This window comes from Somniosus microcephalus, unplaced genomic scaffold (genome assembly GCF_052327205.1).
Source record: "Somniosus microcephalus isolate GS21.2 unplaced genomic scaffold, FLI_Smic_1.0 unresolved_chr1, whole genome shotgun sequence".
Classification (NCBI taxonomy): domain Eukaryota; kingdom Metazoa; phylum Chordata; class Chondrichthyes; order Squaliformes; family Somniosidae; genus Somniosus; species Somniosus microcephalus.
The window spans coordinates 154,136,775-154,152,729 of NW_028225179.1; the positions used below are offsets into that span (position 1 = coordinate 154,136,775).

Here is a 15,955-nt window from a genome sequence, read left to right on the forward strand (position 1 = left end):
ACTTGTTATCGGAGGTGAGGGTGGAGGAAACTGGGGAGAGCGGTTTAAGGAGACTGTTAGCAGTAGAGAATAGGAGCCGGGGTTTATCTTTGCATTCCAGAATGATTCTGAAATCACCTCCTCAGGATGTCCCAACCAATGAAATTCCTGCTGTAATGTAGGAAACGCGGCAGCCAATTTGCACACAGCAAGGTCCCACAAACAGCAATGAGACAAATATCCAGATACAGGAAAATCTCATTTAAATGGCACCTAAATATCCGGAATTCTCTATTAACCGGCAAAATTCATACTCCGAAAACAACACCTCAATAACCGGCAATGCTGCAGAGTCTGAATCTCCCGCGGTGGCCGAGTTAGTCAGTGGGGGCAGTTCTCCAAACTGCCACTACTCGGCTTCTTGGTGCTGTCAGAAGTCGAACACTTCGATACCCCTGTAACAGGAGTCTGACTCTCCCGCGCTGCCGGTCGTCTCTTCCGATCCGCCATTTTACAGGGGTAGTGCGTGTCTCTCACGCCGGTGGTAGTCATTGCATTGCATTGCATTACCCTCAACTGTACTTAATCAAGCATCTTCCACCATCCATTTAACACAACATTCTGTAGGTGAGTACCCAATTATTGTATGCTGCACATTTCTTGATTTTTTAATTTTTCTTTGTTAAAAATAGTCTCGGTAGATAACCCTCGCCATCATCCAGAATTTCTGATCAACCAGCAACACGCCGGTCCCGGATACCGAAGAGTTTCCTGTAAATGGTTTTAAGTGTTGGTTGAGTGATAAATATTGGCCAGGACACCGGTGAAAACTTCCCTGCTCCTCTTCAACTAGTGCCGTGGGATCTTTTACATCTACCTGAGGGGGCAGACGGAGCCTCGGTTTAACGTCTCATTGTAAAGAGGGCACCTCCGACAGTGCAACAATCTCTCTCACTACTGGCACTGGGAGTGTCAGCCTAGAATTTTTGCGCTCAAATCTCTGGAGTGGGACTTGAATCCACAGCCTTCCGACTCCGAGGCGAGTGCGCTACCCACTGAGCCACGGCTGTCACTATGCCCAACGAGATCAATTCAGGGGCAACGCGTCGACGCTGCTTGCTGCCAGTACCGTGGGCTGCAGCTGCGCCAGCTGTTGCTTGCATTACTGCAACAGGATATGCAATTAAAATGTTACTCAATTTTTAAATTCCTTCAGAAGTATTGCGAGAACTGCCAAAATTAAGCAGCCACACCAAGCCATGTTTTCAGGGCATTTGTACATTAGAAGATATTCATCGCACAGGTGCAAAAATAACAATTTGGGAGACAATACATGAGCAATTTGAGACATGACGGGAGGAGAGTGTAGCGTGCGCGAGAGGAACAGGTGACGTTGGACCTATGGTTCCCAAAGCTCTCCACCACTGGGGGGTTTCCTCGCCTCATGTCTGGGTCTGTTGGAGACTAATTGAGGGGGATTGATTACTAGGATTAGTCAACAGTTCCATTATCGCTGTAGCTTGTATTTATATAGCGCCTTTAACGTTCACAAGAGCATTACTAATCAGAATCTGACACTGAGCCAGATAAGGAGATATTAGGAAAAGGTGAGGTAGGTTTTATGGAATGTCTTAAAGGCGGAGAGGGAGGTAGAGAGGCGGAGAGGTTTAGGGAGGGAATTCCAGAGCTTGGGGCCCAGGCAGCTGAAGGCACGGCCGCCAATGGTGGAGCGATTGAAATCGGGGATGCGCAAGAGGCCGGAATTGGAGGAGTGCAAAGATCCCGGAGGGTTGTAGGGCTGGAGGAGGTTAGAGAGAGAAGGTGGGGGGGGGGGGGGGGGGGGGGGGAAGGGGGGCGCGAGGCCATGGAGAGATTTGAAAACAAGGATGAGAATTTTAAAATCATGCGATTACCAAGATGGCTGAAGGCGTAGAGTCTTTTTCCCCGTCTAACAATCCCTATGTGCACTCCGATTCACAGGGAATCATTTTGCCCTCAGGTCCCGGGTTCAAGTCCCACTCCAGAGACTCGAGCATGTAATCCAGGCCGACACTCCCAGTACAGTACTGAGGGAGTGTTGCTGTCTTTCAGATGAGATGTTAAACTGAGATCCCGTCTTCCCTCTCAGGTGGATGTAAAAGATCCCATGGCACTATTTCAAAAGAAGAGCAGGGGATTTATCCACGGTATCCTGGACAATATTTAATCCCTCAATCAACATCACTAAGAACAGATGATCTGGTCATTATCACATTGCTGTGCGCAAATTGGCTGCTGCGTTTCCCTATATTACAACAGTAACTGCACTGCAAAAGTACTTCATTGGCTGTAACACGCTTTGGAATATCCTGAGGTTGTGAAAGGCACTGCATCGAAATGCAAGTCTTTCTTTCTCGATACAACCATGACTGCAACTTTGTTTGCGCGTCTGGGCGGGTGCTGTTGTTGCTGGGGTTGCACAGCTGTAACCGGGCAGTGGCCAATCCTCGTATTGTTATGTGAATGGCTGTAAAACTGGCCTTTAAGGCTGGCTCCCAGCCCACAAGACACTGGATTGTGAGCATGGGGGAAAAGTGACGGCTGGATGATGGAAAGGTAGCTCTTTAGTTAAAGACTAGTTTCCTTTATTAGCCGAGGCACAGGCTATAAGAGCAGAGAGGTTATGCCTGGACTGTATAAAACACTAGTTAGGTAACAGCTAGAGCGCTGGTCACCACATTACAGGAAAGATGTGATTGCACTAGAGGGTACAGAGGAGATTTATGAAGAATGTTGCCAGGACTGGAGAAGTTTAGCTATGAGGAAAGACTGGATAGGCTGGGGTTGTTACCTTTGGAACAGAAGAGGCTGAGAAGAGATTTAATTGAGGTGCATAAAATTATGAGGGGCCTAGATAGAGTGGATAGGAAGGACCTATTTCCCTTAGCAGAGGGGTCGATAACCAAAGGGTATAGATTTAAAGTAATTGGTCGGAGGTTTAGAGGGGAGTTGAGGAGAATTTTTTTCACCCAAAGGGTGGTGGGGGTCTGGAACTCACTGCCTGAAAGGGTGGTAGCGGCAGAAACCCTCATCACATTTAAAAAGTACTTGGATATGCACTTGAAGTGCTGTAACCTACAGGGCTACGGACCAAGAGCTGGGAAGTGGGATTAGGCTGGATAGCTCTTTGTGGGCCGGCACGGACACGATGGACAAATGGCCTCCTTCTGTGCCATGAAGTTCTATGATTCAGCTTTTTGTGTCGAGATAGTAGAGTAATGAAAGAATGCTTGATGTGCAAGCAGTTTGAACATTAATATTTTCACTCGAGAGTTCAGAGCTGAAGGAGACGGTTGCTTCCCCGGAGCTGCGGGCAGCACAAGACACAGGCTTTCAGTCTGGGGTCCCCGAGACAGAAACATAGAAGATAGGAGCAGGAGTAGGCCATTCGGCCCCTCGAGCCTGCTCCGCCATTCAATGAGATCATGGCTGATCATCCAAATTCAGTACCCTGTCCCCGTCTTCCCCCCATATCCCTTGATCCCTTCAGTCTTAAGAAATATATACAACTCCTTCTTGAATATATTTAATGAATTGGCCTCCACTGCCTTCTGTGGTAGAGAATTCCACAGGTTCACCACTCTCTGGGTGAAGAAATTCCTCCTCATCTCTGTCCTAATTGGCTTACCCTTTATCCTTAGACTGTGACCCCTGGTTCTGGACTCCCCGACCATCGGGAACATCCTTCCTGCGTCTAGTCCTGTTAGAATTTTATAAGTTTTGATGAGATCCCCTCTCAATCTTCTAAACTCCAGCGAGTATAAGCCCAATCGAACCAATCTCTCCTCATACGTCATTCCTGCCATCCCAGGTATCAGCCTGGTGAATTTTTGCTGCACTCCTTCCATGGCAAGAACATCCTTCCTCAGATAAGGCGACCGATACGCAGACCGCTGCCCATTGTTATCCGCAATCTGTGTTTGGCAGTTTACTGACGGGTTAGTTTGGTGGCTGAATACCAACAACTGCAATAGGTTCCCTTTGGGTAGCTGACACGGTTTTATTCCAGGGATTAGGACAAGAGGTCCCCAGAGGTGGACCGATATTTTGCAGCAGGTCCTCCATGGCTCAGTGGGCAGCACTCTCACCTCGGAGTCAGAAGACTGTGGGTTCGAGTCCCACTCCAGAGACTTGAGCACAAAAATCGAGGCCGACACTCCAGTGCACTGTCGGAGGTGCTGTCTTTCGGATGAATCGGTAATCTGAGGCCTCTCTTCCCTCTCGGGTGGACGTAAAGATCTCACGGCCACTATTTGAAGAGGAGCAGGGGAGTTATCCATCAGGACTGGGCTTGACTAATCTACTGGAATTTTTTGAAATAGATAAGGGAGAACCAGTGGATGTGGTGTATTTGGACTCAGAAGGCTTTCGATAAGGTCCCGCATAAGAGATTAGCATGGAAAGTTAAGGCACATGGGATTGGGGGCAAGGTATTGACTTGGATAGAGAACTGGTTGGCAGACAGAAAGCAAAGAGTTGGAGTAAACGGGTCTTTTTCCGAGTGGCAGGCAGTGACTAGTGGGGTACCGCAGGGATCGGTCCTTGGATCCCAGCTATTCACAATATATATTAATAATGATCTAGACGAGGGAACGAGATGTAATATCTCCGAGTTTGCAGGCAACACAAAGCTGGGTGGGCGTGTGTGCTGTGAGGAGGATGCCGAGAAACTCCAGTATGATTTGGACAGGTTGGGTGATTGGGCAGAAGCATGGCAGGTGCAATATAACGTGGATAAATGCAAGGTTATCCACTTTGGTGGCAAAAACAGGAAGGCAGATTATTCTCTGAATGGCAATAGATTGGGAGAAGAGGAAGTGCAACGAGACCTGGGTGTCCTTGTGCACCAGTCGCTGAAGGTAAGCATGCAGGTGCAGCAGGCGGTTAAGGCGGCAAATGGTTTGTTGGCCTTCGTAGCGAGAGGGTTCGAGTACAGGAACAAGGGTGTCTTGCTGCAGTTGTACAGGGCCTTGGTGAGACCACATCTTTAGTATTGTGTGCAGTTTTGGTCGCCTTATCTGAGGAAGGATGTTCTTGCCATGGAGGGAGTGCAGCGAAGATTCACCAGGCTGATACCTGGGATGGCAGGAATGACGTATGAGGAGAGATTGGGTCGATTGGGCTTATACTCGCTGGAGTTTAGAAGAATGAGAGGGGATCTCATTGAAACTTATAAAATTCTAACAGGACTAGACAAACTAGATGCAGGAAGGATGTTCCCGATAGCCGGGAAGTCCAGAACCAGGGGTCACAGTCCAAGGATAAGGGGTAAGCCATTTAGGACAGAGATGAGGAGGAATTTCTTCACCCAGAGAGTGGTGAACCTGTGGAATTCTCTACCACAGAAGGCAGTAGAGGCCAATTCATTAAATATATTCACGAAGGAGTTAGATATATTTCTTAAGGCTAAAGGGATCAAGGGATATGGGGAGAAGGCAGGGACAGGGTACTGAATTTGGATGATCAGCCATGATCTCATTGGACGGCGGAGCAGGGTCGAGAGGCCGAATGGCCTACTCCTGCTCCTATGTTTGTGTGTGTCCTGGCCAATATTTATCCCTCAATCACCACCACTAAAAAATAGATTATCTGGTCATTTATCACATTGCTGTTTGTGGGAGCTTGCTGTGCGCAAACTGGCTGCCGCGTTTTCCTACATTACAACAGCGACTACACTTCAATAAGTACCTCATTGGCTGCAAAGTGCTTTGGGACATCTGGAGATTGTGAAAGGCGCTATAGAAATGCACCATTTATCCCTCAACCAAAACAGATTATCTGGTGGGTTGCGTGTCGCATTGCTGTCTGTGGGAGCTTGCTGTGCGCAAACTGGCTGCTGCGTTTTCCTACGTTGCAACAGTGACTATGCTTCAAGAGAGAAGTGCTCCTGTACTGGCTTTGGGACGTCCTTTAAAAGGCGCCGTCTACAAATGGAAGTGTTTTCCTTTCCCACAAAGTCTGAGGATCACTGCTATGATGGGTTTAACTGGTTGAAGTACAGAGAAACCACCCCAGTGTTAATTCTGGGAGCTATTTGCATAATTGTAACTAATGACTTTAGCTGTTGCGATAGCAGGAGGGACGTGCTCCAACTCGGAAACTATGCGTTGCATCATGGTGCTCCTTAGATATAAACCACAGACGGCAGCATGCCTGAACAAACAGCTTTGCACAAACCCTTTGGAAAATATAAAATGGGCAGAGTGTAGGGGTTTCAGAAAGCAACGCAAAGGCGAATCATATTTCAAAGAGCAGGTTCTGTTGAGGACTTGATGCACACCGATCTTCACTCACTCCCCACCCACCCGTACTGCCTTTTAGTTCGGAGGTCACAAATTGCACGCCTTGGGCGGCCCACGGGATCGGGAGGATAATAGCGCCCTGAGCAAGCAGGAGCGGCGCAAGTTTAATAAACGCAGGCACTTCTGTTGGGACTCTGGCCCAATTGGTGGAAGCACCGCTTAAGCAAAGCGGCTCAGAGCTTGGTGACGGGAGACTGACCGGCTTATCTCACATCCTGCCACCAGATCAAGGATCTTCGCCAGGTCAGGGCGGGATGTGGTTCACTATCCAAGCCAACCTCGTTCGAACGACAACACCAAAGGAACAGATTCAGTAGACGTTAACCTCGTAGTGTAAAAGACCCCCCAAGGAACTATTTGAAGAGCAGGGGGGAGCTCTCTCCGGTGCCCTGGCCAATATTTATCCCTCAATTACCACCACTAAAAAAAAATCATCACAATGCTGTTTGTGGGAGCTTGCTGTGCGCAAATTGGCTACTGCATTTACTACACTGCAACAGCAACTACACTAAGTACCAAAGGAATTGGCCGTGAAACGCTTTGGGACGTCCTCAACCAAAACAGTGCAGTTGGCAACTCTCCCAGGACTGTCCTGGAGTCTCCAGGAATTAAAGATTAATCTCCAGGATTAAGCCCAGGAGTAAACGTCAGAGGCCCATTTTCTTTAAACACTATTAGCTCTAAAATTATTGGCGACATGGTGGTGGTGGGGAGGCCGCTTGACTAACAATCGTGATCCATCCAAATCGGGTGACGGCGAGTCTGCTGGTTTCCGATCGGTGGGGTGCGACGAGAATCGACGGGTCGGGCGGCCAGTGGTGGGAGCGTGGGGAGGGGGGCGGTTGGGGCGGGAGGTCATGTGATAAAACCTCCAGGAAATACGCCCATCCAGAGCAGGCAAACCCTCACGAGCATTTCGTGAGGCCGCTCCATTTGCCTGGGCGAGAGGAGCCGCAATTGCAAAAAAAGTTATTTAACTGCTTTGCGACGCACTGAGAAACAGCGTGAGGACATTATATAAAAAGGCAAGTCTCGCTCTGTCCTGTGCTCTCGGCTGGAAGAGAACAGGCACAAGTGGGCCACAAAAGGCCCTTTTCTCTCCTCCTCCTGGATTCCCCAATACCCAGTAAAATAGCTGCACTGCGCATTATATAGGATCACAACCACCGTCCACTGTAAGCTGCGCTTTGCTCTGCGCGGCCCGTTTCCTTTAAATCGCTGCCCATTACAATGTAAAAGCCAGTGAGCGGCCTGGGCGGGACCTCGCAGATCACTGCACGGCTGCGCACGCACCCAAGCGGGAACATTTCTCACAGCTGTTAATGATTCTCAAAAGGAAGGCTGCTCAGCTCAGCAGTGAACATGGAAAAACTGCAACCTCCCGCATTCTCCAAGCTTGCCCGAAAAAGGCATCAAAGCAAAAGCGGGCCATCGCGCAAGGTGACTATCGTTTGAGGTCTGTAGTTTCAACAAGAACATAAAACACTAGGTAGGCCGCAGCTAGGGTACTGCGTGCAGTTCTGGTCACCACATTACAGGAAAGATGTGATTGCACTAGAGAGGGTACAGAGGAGATTTACAAGGATGTTGCCGGGAGTAGAGAATTTTAGCTATGAGGAAAGACTGGATCGGCTGAGTTTGTTTTCCTTGGAACAGAGGAGGCTGAGGGGAGACCTTATTGAGGTGTATAAAATTATGAGGGGCCTAGATAAAGTGGATAGAAAGGACCTATTTCCCTCAGCAGAGGGGTCAAAAACCAGGGGGCACAGATTTAAAGTGATTGGTGGAAGGTTTAGAGGGAATTTGAGGGGAAATTTCTTCACCCAGAGGGGGTCTGGAACTCACTGCCTGAAAGGGTGGTAGAAGCAGAAACCCTAACCACATTTACAAAGTACTTGGATGTGCACTTGTGGTGCTGTAACCTGCAGGGCTACAGACCAAGAGCTGGGAAGTGGGATTAGGCTGGATAGCTTCGTTGGCCGGCGTGGACACGATGGGCCGAAATGGCCTCCTTCCGTGCTGTAACTTTCTATGATTCTATAATCGGCATTTCACGCGATCTAACGTCATTAAGCAGATTCATCTTTTGGGCCCATTGAAACATCTTATTCATTCCCAGGATGCAAGCGTCGCTGGCAAGGCCGGCATTTATTGCCCCATCACTAGTCATCCCGCGATGGCTCGACACCAATGAGCAACTTGCTAGGCCAGTTCAGAGGGTGGTTAAGAGTCAACCATGTTGGTGTGGGGACTGGAGTCACATATAGGCCCAGACTGGATAAGGACGGCAGATCTCCTTCCCTAACAGGACTTTAGTATAGAAGCATAGAAGATAGGAGCAGGAGTAGGCCATTCGGCCCCTCGAGCCTGCTCTGCCATTCAATGAGATCATGGCTGATCATCCAAATTCAGTACCCGGTCCCTGCCTTCTCCCCATATCCCTTGATCCCTTTAGCCTTAAGAAATATATCCAACTCCTTCTTGAATACATTTAATGAACTGGCCTCTACTGCCTTCTTTGGTAGAGAATTCCACAGTTTCACCACTCTCTGGGTGAAGAAATTCCTCCTCATTTCTGTCCTAAATGGCTTACCCCTTATCCTTAGACTGAGACCCCTGGTTCTGGACTCCCCGACCATCAGGAACATCCTTTCTGCATCTAGTCTGTCCAGTCCTGGCAAGAACGTCCTTCCTCAGATAAGGCGACCAAAACTGCACACAATACTCAAGGTGTGGTCTCACCAAGGCCCTGTACAACTGCAGCAAGACATCCTTGTTCCTGTACTCAAACCCTCTCGCTACGAAGGCCAACATACCATTTGCCTTCTTAACCGCCTGCTGCACCTGCATGCTTACCTTCAGCGACTGGTGCACAAGGACACCCAGATCTCGTGAACCTAGTGAACCACTTGAGTTCTTAACGACAGCTTCATGGTTGCTTTTACTGATGGCAGATTTTTAAATTCCGGATTTAAACAAAAAATGTAAATTCTCAAAAGGCGACGATAGGATTTGAACGCATGTTCTCTGGATCACTAATCCAGTAAGAGAAACACTACACTACCGTCCCCCACCTACAACAGTATTGCTGGGAAGCTAGTTAGTTATATGTCATTTTGTAATCTGTCTTATCATTTACTTCAACACAGCAGCGTGTCAGTTTAGTTTTCTTTCAAGTTAGGCTAGATAATGAAGCAGTCCATGCCCGCACGCAGCAAGACCTGGACGACGTTCAGGCTTGGGCTGATAAGTGGCAGGTAACACTTGCGCTACACAAGTGCCAGGCAATGACTATCTCCAACAAGCGAGTCTAATCCCCCACCATCAATATCCTGGGGGTTACCATTGACCAGAAACTGTACCAGCCACATAAATACTGTGGCAACAAGAGGTCAGAGGTTGGGTATTCTGCAGCGAGCGTCTCACCTCCTGACTCCCCAAAGCCTTTCCACCATCTACAAGGCACAAGTAAGGAGTGTGATGGAATACTCTCCACTTGCCTGGATGAGTGCAGCTCCAACAACACTCAAGAAGCTCAACACCATACAGGACAAAGCAGCCCGCCTGATTGGCACCCCATCCATTACCTTAAACATTCACTCCCTCCGCCACCGGCGTACCGTGGCTGCAGAGTGTACCATTTACAAGATGCACTGCAGCAACTCACCAAGGCTTCTTCGGCAGCACCTCCCAAACCCGCGACTTACCAGGACAAGGGCAGCAGGCGCATAGGAACACCACCACCTCCAAGCTCCCCTCCAAGTCACACACCATCCTGACTTGGATGTATATCACCGATCCTCCATCATCGCTGGGTCAAAATCCTGGAACTCCCTCCCTAACAGCACTGTGGGAGTACCTTCATCACACGGACTGCAGAGGTTCAAGGCGGCGGCTCACTACCACCTTCTCTAGGGCAATAAATGCTGGCCTTGCCAGCGACGCCCACATCCCATGAATGAATTAAAAAAAAAGTTTTCGGAAAAGACATCATAGAAGGTTTTAAGGAGCGACTTAAAGGAGGAGAGAGGTGGAGAGGTTTAGGGGGGGAATTCCAAAGTTTAGGACCTAGGTGGCTGAAGGCACGGCTGCTAATGGTGGGGCAATTAAAATCAGGGATGCGCAAGAGGCCAGAACTGGTGGAGCGCAGAGATCTCAGAGGGTTGTGGGCAATGTTCCCTTTTATTTTTCTTTTTGGTGCGCGGCCCAGTCAACTGTTCACGTGGTTTTTCTCATTAAAGCTGGTGCGCGGCACCTCCAGAGTGCTACGGGGCCGCTTAACAAGAATATTTGTTTTAATTGGTGATATTGAATTAATTTAAATTAATTAAAGGGTAAGTCATGTCAGGACAGCCCAGCCCCGTGTTATGCTCCACCTGCGCTATGTGGGAATTCAGGGACACTGCCGGTGTCCCTGATGACCATGTGCGCTGGAAATGTATCCAGCTGCAGCTTCTAGCAGACCGCATTGAGGCACTGGAGCTGCAGATGGAGGAGTTTTGGAGCATTCGCGATGCTGAGAGGGTCGTGGATAACACACTTAGTGAGTTGGTCACACCGCAGGTAAGGGCTGCACAGGCAGAAGGGAAATGGGTGACCATCAGGCGGAGCAGTAGAAGCAGGGGACCCCTGTGGCCATCCCCCTCTCAAACATGTATACCGATTTGGATACTGTTGAGGGGGATGACTTACCAGGGGAAGGCAGCAGCAGCCAACTTCCTGGCACTGGGGGTGCTTCTGCTGCTCAGGAAGGGAGGAAAAAGAGTGGGAGAGTAATAGTGGTAGGGGATTCTATCGTAAGGGGAACAGATAGGCGTTTCTGTGGCTGTAGACGCGACTCCAGGATGGTTTGTTGCCTCCCTGGTGCCAGGGTCAAGGATGTCACTGAACGGCTGCAGGGCATTCTGAAGGGGGAGGGTGAACAGGCAGAGGTCGTGGTTCACATTGGGACCAATGACATGGGTAGGAAGAGGGATGAGGTCCTGCAGCAAGAATTTAGCGAGCTAGGTAGCAGATTAAAGAGCAGGACCTCAAAGCTTGTAATCTCTGGATTACTCCCGGTGTCACGTGCTAGTGAGTATAGGAATAGGAGGATAGAGCAGATGAATGCGTGGCTAAAGAGTTGGTGTAGGAGGGAGGGCTTTAGTTTCCTGGATCACTGGGTCTGCTTCTGGGGAAGGTGGGACTTGTACAAGTCGGACGGGTTGCACCTGAACTAGAGCGGGACAAATATCCTTGCGGGGAGGTTTGCTAGCACTGTTGGGGAAGGTTTAAACTAACTTGGCAGGGGGATGGGATACAGAGTGGAGCTGTAATAGGGGGTGATGTTTTTTCCTCTATATTTGGCTGTACAAGTCAGCTTGGAAGGCAGAGCAAATATGTAACGGCACAAGGGAGTAGGGCAAGGCTGGATGGCATTTATTTTAATGCAAGGAGTCTTGCGAATAAGGTGGATGAACTGAAGGTGTTGATGAACACATGGGAGTATGATATTGTTGCTATCACGGAGACATGGTTGAGGGAGGGGCAAGAGTGGCAGCTCAATATTCCAGGGTATAGAATCTTCAGGCGAGACAGAAGGGGGGGTAAAAGAGGGGGTGTCGCAATATTAATAAAGGAGTCAATTACTGCTGTAAGGAGGGATGATATATTAACAGGTTCCTCTAATGAGGCCATATGGGTGGAACTTAAAAACAGAAAGGGGGCAAGCACTTTGCTGGGAGTGTACTATAGGCCCCCAAACAGTCAGGGGGAGATAGAGGAACAGATATGTAGGCAAATCTCAGAGAAATGTGCAAATAATAGGGTAATAATAGTGGGGGATTTCAACTTCCCCAATATTAACTGGGATAGTCAGAGTGTGAAAGGCTTAGAGGGTGCAGAATTCTTAAAGTGCATCCAGGAGAACTTTTTGAGCCAGCATGTAGAAAGTCCTACAAGAGAGGGGGCGGTACTGGACCTAATTCTAGGGAATGTGGCCGGGCAAGTGGTAGAAGTGTTAGTAGGTGAGCACTTTGGTGACAGTGACCATAATTCGGTGAGATTTAAGGTAGTCATGGAAAAGGACAGAGATGGACCAGAAATTAAGGTTCTAAATTGGGGGAAGGCTGATTTTAATATGATAAGGCAGGATCTGGCCAAAGTGGACTGGAATCAGCTACTCGTAGGAAAATCCACATCGGAGCAATGGGAGTCTTTCAGAAAGGAAATTGAGAGAGTACAATGGCAACATGTTCCTGTAAAGGTCAAGGGTGGGACCAACAAGCCCAGGTAACCTTGGATGTCAAGGGATATACGAGAATGGATTAGGAAAAAAAGGGGGGCTTTTGGCAGATACAAGGGACTAAAGACAGAGGAAGCCCTAGAGGAGTATAAAAAGTGCAGGGGGATACTTAAAAAAGAAATTAGGAGAGCGAGGAGGGGCCATGAAATAACACTGGCGAGCAAAATAAAAGGAAAATCCTAAGGTGTTTTATAAGTATATTAAGGGCAAGAGGATAACTAGGGAAAGAGTAGGGACTAAAGTGGCAATCTGTGTGTGGAGCCGGAAGATGTAGGTGGGGTTTTAAATGAATTTTTTGCATCTGTGTTCACTATGGAGAAGGACGATGTAGACATAGAAATCGGGCAGGGGGACTGTGATATACTTGAACATATTAACATCGAGAGGGAGGAGGTACTAGTGGTTTTAGCAGGCTTAAAAGTGGATAAATCCCCAGTCCCGGACGAGATGTATCCCAGGCTGCTGTGTGGAGGCAAAGTAGGAGATTGCAGGGGCTCTGACACAAATTTTCAGAACCTCTCTGGCCACAGGGGATGTGCCAGAGGACTGGAGAACAGCTAACGCAGTACCATTATTCAAGAAGGGCAGTAGGGATAAACCAGGGAATTACAGGCCAGTGAGCCTAACATCAGTGGTAGGGAAATTATTGGAAAAAATTCTGAGGGACAAAATTAGTCTCCACTTGGAGAGGCAAGGATTAAATCAGGGATAGTCAGCATGGCTTTGTCAAGGGAAGATCATGTCTGACCAATTTGATTGAATTTTTCGAGGGGGTGACTAGGTGTGTGGATGAGGGTGGTGCAGTGGATGTGGTATACATGGATTTCAGTAAGGCTTTTGATAAAGTCCCGCATAGGAGACTGGTCAAGGTGGTAAGAGCCCATGGGATCCAGGGTGCCTTGGTACAGTGGATCCAAAACTGGCTTAGTGGCAGAAGGTGATGGTCAAACGTTGTTTTTGTGACTGGAAGCCTGTGTCCAGTGGGGTACCGCAGGGATCGGTGCTGGGTCCCTTGCTGTTTGTGGTCTACATTAATGATTTGGATGTGAATGTAAAAGGTATGATCAGTAAGTTCGCAGATGACACGAAAATTGGTAGGGTGTTAAATAGCGAGGAGGGTAGCCTCAGTCTGCAGGACGATATAGATGGGTTGGTCAGATGGGCGGAACAGTGGCAAATGGAATTTAACCCTGAAAAGTGTGAGGTGATGCATTTGAGGGACTAACAAGGCAAGGGAATACACAATGAATGGTAGGACCCTAGGAAAGACAGAGGATCAGAGAGACCATGGTGTGCATGTACATAGATCCCTGAAGGCGGCAGAACAGGTGGATAAGGTGGTTAAAAAGGCATATGGGATACTTGCCTTCATTAGCCGAGGCATAGAATATAAGAGCAGGGAGGTTATGATGGAGCTGTACAAAACACTGGTTAGGCCACAGCTGGAATACTGTGTGCAGTTCTGGTCGCCACACTATAGGAAGGATGTGATTGCTTTGGAGAGGGTGCAGAGGAGATTCACCAGGATGTTACCTGGGCTGGAGCGCTTCAGCGAAGAAAGACTGGACAGGCTGGGGTTGTTTTCCTTGGAGCAGAGAAGGCTGAGGGGGGACCTGATTGAGGTGTACAAAATTGAGGGGCATAGATAGGGTAGATAGAAAGGAACTTTTTCCCTTAGTAGAGGGGTCAATACAAGGGGGCATAGATTCAAGGTAAGGGGCAGGAGGTTTAGAGGGGATTTGAGGAAGAACTTTTTCACCCAGAGGGTGGTTGGAATCTGGAACTCACTGCCTGAAAGGGTGGTAGAGGCAGGAACCCTCACAACATTCAAGAAGCATTTAGATGAGCACTTGAAATGCCATAGCATACAAGGCTACGGACCCAATCCTGGAAAATGGGATTAGATTAGACATGGCTTGATGGCCGGCACGGACGTGATGGGCCGAAGGGCCTCTTTCTGTGCTGTATAACTATGACTCTAAGACTTACATTGGTTGTGGGGCTGGAGGAGGTAAGAGAGATTGGGGGGGGGGGGGGGCGAGGCCATGGCGGGATTTGAACACGATGAGAATTTTAAATTCGAGGTGCTCCCGAACCGGGAGCCGAGCAACCCCACCCACTAACATCGGAGACGGAACCTAATAAAAAGTATAACATAAGAAACAGGAGCAGGTCATTCGGCCCCTCGAGCCTGCTCCGCCATTCAATAAGATCATGGCTAATCTGAACTTGGCCTCAACTCCACTTTCCTGCCTGTTCCCCATGACCCGCGACTCCCCTGTAGCTCAAATAAGCTTGAGGAAGGCGACACGAGGGTTTCACTAATTAGAGGACGTCACCACCACTTTTGTTTTTAATGATGAGATGGACTTATTCTCACCTGGCAGGTCCAAAGGTGAACGCAACGAACAGCAGGAAGACCATCACACACACTGCTTTGCGGTTACCCGATCCCAACCTCAATTCAGTATTCTGAAATCGGAAAGACAGGACGCACATCAATAAAAACGTTCAGACACCAGTAACAAACCCGCGTAAACCCTTATCCATTTCACTGGGAGATGAATCTAGTAAAGTGATGGGACAAGATCTTTGTCATCTGAAGGGATGCCAGTCACTTAGTTGGGTACAGCTCGTCCGAGGCCATTTAGTTTCTCTCCACACCCCCAGTCCTTCATTCTCGTGTCAGACGCCAGCCCTGCACTGAACGTTCAGGTGACCTGCTCCATAACCAGCCACCATTATTCAGGAAACTCAGGCCTTTTCTTTCCATTCTTCATTAGATAGCACGGCATTCACCGAGAATGGGGACAGAGTGGGGGGCAATTTTAACCTGACCCGCCCCCTCGGGAATCTGACTGGATTGGGCGCGACGCTGGTCCTACACCGCGCCCGATTTCACTCGCCACTGAAGTCCACGGAGGACAATGTTGGGCGGGGGTGTAAAACCAGCGTTCCACCCTATCCCAGGCATTCCCGGCCGGCGAGTTATCACTGCAGTTGCCCCTCCCAAAGTCTCAGCGTGCCGTTACATCAAACGGAGAAATCAATGCAGCTTTGCAAAGTGTGAATTATTTGTTTGATTACAAAGCCAGAGAGGTATGCACCCGTCAACAGTTAAACATAATGTTTCAGCTTCAAAAGCAAAGAGGGCGTAACATTTTCTAGCAAATGCCCTTCATGTATTTTTTTTTTTTTTTTTTTTTTTAAATGCTTGGATTATGGAAAATCTCTTTTACAGATGTGCTGTTCGGAACCTCCGAGTTCAATGCCCAAGTGACACACTCACAGGTTTACAAAGTATTTATGGCACAGAAACAGGCCATTCAGCCCAACTGGTCCATGGGGAGAA

The 15,955-nt window shown here is 48.6% G+C and overlaps 1 protein-coding gene across 2 annotated transcripts in view; it reads right to left on the reverse strand.

The window, feature by feature from the left end:
* The window catches only part of atf6b (activating transcription factor 6 beta), a 166,409-nt gene that overhangs the window by 69,947 nt on the left and 80,507 nt on the right, over positions 1 to 15,955 (reverse strand). For both annotated transcript variants that reach the window (XM_085973856.1, XM_085973855.1), the window contains exon 9: positions 14,984 to 15,075. In XM_085973856.1, the coding sequence (XP_085829982.1) occupies positions 14,984 to 15,075 (92 nt within the window). The remainder of the gene's footprint in view (positions 1 to 14,983; positions 15,076 to 15,955) is intronic.